We start from the raw sequence: 4,734 nt of genomic DNA on the forward strand, positions 1-4,734 counted from the left end.
AGTTTATATAATTTATTTTAATAATATTATCTACAGATTTAACACTATTCTGATAATAGTTTATAAATTAATTAAAAAAAAAGAGAATCAGAAAAAAAAATTATATAAAAGAATTTTTATAAATAGAGAGATTAAAATGAAAAAAATATTAAAAATTATACTTTGAGAAAGTACAGAGCAGAAGAATTATTAGAGTATTAAAATATATATAATTATAAAATAGAATTATAAAAAGATATAAAAGAACTTTATAAATATATATAAGTATATAAATATACAGTAGAGAGTTGATTGTGTAAATTAACTTCTAATAAATGCTAATCTATCACAATTTCAAGCTTTTTAGCTTGTCAGCTCTTCTTATACAAAATAATTACTAGTATAATAGAGTATACTACTCTTGATAATAGAGGGTGGCATACATCACAGAAGAATAATAAGATGAAATTACTACAATTTCAGTGTATGAGTTCATAGTGAAATACATTACAAATCAGTAGCATATCTATTACACCACTTCTTCAATTTACAAAGAGAAACATTGAATATTCTGTTGATACTGTATTCTACTTTATTTAAACAGTTGCTGGTCTTCAGCATCAGATGCCTTTAATTCAAGTCTTCAAGATAAAACATTTATTGTTTTCCCAGTCAAAATCAGTTGCAACTTCGTCCCTGTGCACAAGTCTTGATTTTACTTTACTAATATTCATGGTGATATGATTTAGTTACCATCTCATTGATTGTTAGTCAACGGCTTGGATTTCTCCATGGTCGAAATTTGCAGCTGAGCATCTGCTTCAACTTGTGGAATATCTATACCACTCAATACTGAATCCAAGTTGCTCTGGCTCTCCCGAAGAAAGCATATGAAGAAGTCCGCGCTTCTCCAGATTCTGACAGATTTTTTTTTTCGAAGAAAAATCCTCTGCTGAGCCGTGGGGTCCTATGCGACCGCTATAGTGATCTGATTCTCCACCATGAGCTTCCTCAGGCTTGGTTGCTGCTGTGGTCCGACAAAGCAAGAAAACCCACCAGGATCTGAAACTTTTCCATAAACCGCGAATAAAATGGTGTATAACCGTACGCCATTGCGGGGTTGATATTTTTTCGGCTTCGGTGTTTCTCCACTTGATTCTTTCGGGAAGGAGCGCCTCTGTGTATGCGGCCAATTCCGCAATCGTTGTGTATTTGTTGTGCCAACATTTGCTGATGATGTTGTCAATTAATGGATCACCATCTAACTTCGGAAATTCCATGTTCTGCAGTAACTCCACAACTTTGCGTCCACGCTCTTTAGGATCCTCAGTAAGACATTGATCTCCATAGACCTCAAAGCCGTAGTTTATGAGGTAGTACAAGGAGCCCAAGGCAAACTGTTCAGTTCGAGGACCTAGGTAACCAGAACTCCCACGTCGCCCTTGATCCTGCTCATCACTGCTGAGTATTCGTCCATACGGTGCCATGCAGGCTTCAAAATCTGACCCAATTTCAGCTGTACAATCAAAATCTGACAGTTTCAATTGGTTGCGATTGAGTAAAACATTTTCGGGTCGTAGATCACCATGTGCAAGATTGAGTGACTCTAGAAAAGCAACAGCTTGAGCAAGGTCATTCATCCATTTCTTTCGTAGGGATAGAGGTTCCAGTTTCTCCACTTTAGTAACCACAGCAGTTTGCTGGTCACGAGTATGGTTAGTTTGTATTCTTGAACAGAGTGTTACATCTAATGAGGCTGTTAGTAGACACAATTGTCAAACACCAATAAGGGTCGCACCTTGCATGTACTCCATGAAGATGCCGTTGTCCGCGTAGAGGAAACATTGGACTATGGAAGGGCAGGGTGGATGTTGAGAAAAGATCTCATAGATCTTAAGTTCCTTCTGAAACTGCTCTCTCTCAAAGTCACCAGATTTTGGGATCTTTACCACGATGTGAGGATGGACCTCATAGACAAAGGAGATGCCTCCCTTCCAGATCCAGTGCACATCAGGGAACTGCTGCTGGATATCCATAATAAGGACAAAATGTAACAGGTTGGAAGAGGACGTGCAGAAAAGAATGTTGCTGAGCGTATGAGGGAGGTGAGCAGAGAGAAGAAAAGGGGGCAGTGGTGCTGAATTAGAAGGAGCCGGAGACCCGGAGCAGGAAATACTCTATGTCCGCCAAGCTTAGTCATGTATTCCTGGTGCACCCGTATGATTCTGTTGGGGGGATTGGATTGGGTGATTCGTACCTTCTATACCACCACAGCGCTGGTGGTGATTGAGCTCTTTTGCCCTAGTGGCCTAATAGATTCATTCCTCTATTTCTCTGATACTGTATTCTAAAGGGAACGTAGTGAAGTGGATCATACATGTGCTCCAATTAGATGAATATCAGGTCTGAATTTGAAATGCCTCTAGAATATCCCATTCGTGGCCCGAATACATGACCAATCTCTGGCAGAAGAGAACTAACTACATGTAGTTGGCAGATTCTGCCTCCAAGCATCCTCGCCCTGGTATTCTCAACGGATGTCTTTACCCATTGAATTCAGCTTGATAATAACAACCGGAAATGTTCACAAGTGTAGTACATAAGTGAAATCCACAATAGACTAGTGAGCAACCAGTTTGTTGCGACAGATTCGGATTAATTGGCTTTCGCTCCTTTGCCAACAATCCTTGCTCACTCATCGGTAATGTTCTAAGCCCTCTCCCACTGTCCATTCCTCTTCACCCAGAGACCATTGGCGATACAATCAGGGCATGGGTCCCTCTTAGTTGTCTTCCCCATTTGCTGTGTTCGCTTAATGATGCCACAGTTGTTGCAGCCCTCGAATTCAATGACACTGCCGGGGGAATCGATTCTACACCCGCATCTGTGCTCGATCGTTTCAATGAGTCGTTGACACATATTTCTCCTAAGATTACCCATGTTAGCTACGGTTATTATATCAAGCAGCGATACTCACGGGATGCCAAGATATAGTATCCAATGTAGAACAAGTTATGGTAAATCGGGTGGTCGTAGCGTCTTTCTTTTTCCGGTGCTGGTTCTGTGCTGGGAGAAATTAGGGGAAGTGAGCATGGATATTTATGTTGGAACTTTTCATTAACCCGAAGAGTCGCCTGGAAATTACCTGACCTCGCTCACAGACCTCGATAAAATCTCGAACCTTGCCAACATCATGTGTGAACAGCGAGCTGCTTGGACAAGGATTGCTGCGGGATGGTATGGTACTTGCGTGTTAGCCTCCACCTGGGCGGCTCCATGCACCAAGTCATTTTAGTGACGGTCTTTACAGGGCACGCCATAGTTGTTGCGGATTCTGCCGTCCGACCATGTAGCGCCTAAGCGGGGCTAAGGGTTGGGTCAGAGCTACTCTCAAGTCGACGAAACTATGGACCCCGCTCGTTTGGGTTGCATTATTGAACTGGCACGTCGACGTACGGATGAGGCTGACACGAGAAATAGCCAATGACCGCTACGGCTGGATGGAGGCAAGCTAATATTGCGGGTTATGTTTCTGGACTTTGACACTGCAGGTGGGTAAATATACATGTATCAAGAAATTGTGGATATGAGGCCTGCGCGTGTCGAGGAACTAGGCCCGCAAATGATCAATCAACCCCACAAAGTTAAGATTGCTCGGCAAGAAGCGATCGGACAACCAGTAACATTCGGTAGTCCTGAAAATATACCTCCAGCGGGGAACCATGTCATTTGAAGCTATTCTGCGGGACATCTAAGAAGGCAGCTGCGGCATATATACGCTAGTCCATAATAGGTAGCATAGAACAGTTCTGAGGTCTGAGAGGGCCCAATTTCGGCTGGCTGCTTCGTTGCCTGATTCACATGCCCACTAGTTATCCCTGTACAGAGGGCCCAAAAATGGCCTAGCGGTATATTATCCCAAACAACCATTAAAAGTCGATTATTTATGATATATGTGAGGTATTTGAGACTTGTCACAAAATATCACCAATTGGTCAAGAATGTTAAGGCCAAGAATGTTAAGGCCAACTCCCGATCTTACTCGCACAGTCTCTCAGGCTTGAGAGCCCTGGCAGCATAACGACAGTCCTCTTTGGAGCAACATCACTTATGAATAGACTGGCCGCTGGGACCATGAATTACACATTTGGTTTGGTTTGGTTTGGTCCCAGTCCATTTCTTGGCTACAGCAGCCTATAGTGACAAATGTGTCAAATAGGTTTTTTTGATGTTTTTCACTGTAATTAGACTGGCTGTGTGACTGTGTATGAGACTGAGACTAAAATTTTCCTCAGTCTCATTATCAAATATTTTAGTTCTGATTCTATATAGTATTTTATAAATTAGTCACTTTACACTGTTTATATTATAGCTCTGATTTTATTTTACTGTTTATAAAAAATATTAAGTTTTAAATACTGTTCTTATCTTTATTTCTGAGTCACAGTCTTATTTGATTTTATTTTACAATACAGTATTAAATAAAACTGTGATTTATTTATAATTATATAATTCATATATTATTACATCAGATGATGTCTAATTATGCTGTGAGTATTATTAAATATTATTATTTTTTTTAAAGTTAACAATAGAAATATTATTATATATCTCTAGATATATTAAAAATTTAAAAAAAAAATAAAATAAATATCTGAAAATATTAATGAAAAAAAAAACAAAAATCTTCTGTAAAAAAAATAAAAAATAAATAAAAAATATAAAAAAAAATAAAAAAAATAAATAAATAAAATA

At 39.4% G+C, this 4,734-nt stretch overlaps 2 protein-coding genes across 2 annotated transcripts; both read right to left on the reverse strand.

The window, feature by feature from the left end:
* Window positions 1–800: 800 nt before the first annotated feature.
* HCBG_09223 (protein kinase) lies at window positions 801–2,015 on the reverse strand (the record flags this gene model as incomplete). Its single annotated transcript, XM_045436272.1, has 2 exons — window positions 801–1,726; window positions 1,778–2,015. The coding sequence occupies 2 exons, from the start codon at window positions 2,013–2,015 to the stop codon at window positions 801–803; spliced, it is 1,164 nt and encodes a 387-aa protein (XP_045283016.1).
* A 702-nt stretch (window positions 2,016–2,717) lies between these two features.
* On the reverse strand, window positions 2,718–3,299 carry HCBG_09224 (uncharacterized protein; the record flags this gene model as incomplete). The annotated part of the gene is made up of 4 exons (XM_045436273.1): window positions 2,718–2,924; window positions 2,957–3,040; window positions 3,143–3,206; window positions 3,244–3,299. 4 exons carry the CDS (start codon window positions 3,297–3,299, stop codon window positions 2,718–2,720), a joined length of 411 nt encoding a protein of 136 aa, XP_045283017.1.
* Window positions 3,300–4,734: the final 1,435 nt, after the last annotated feature.

This window comes from Histoplasma capsulatum, assembly GCF_000150115.1.
Source record: "Histoplasma capsulatum G186AR genomic scaffold supercont2.61, whole genome shotgun sequence".
NCBI classification, from domain to species: domain Eukaryota; kingdom Fungi; phylum Ascomycota; class Eurotiomycetes; order Onygenales; family Ajellomycetaceae; genus Histoplasma; species Histoplasma capsulatum.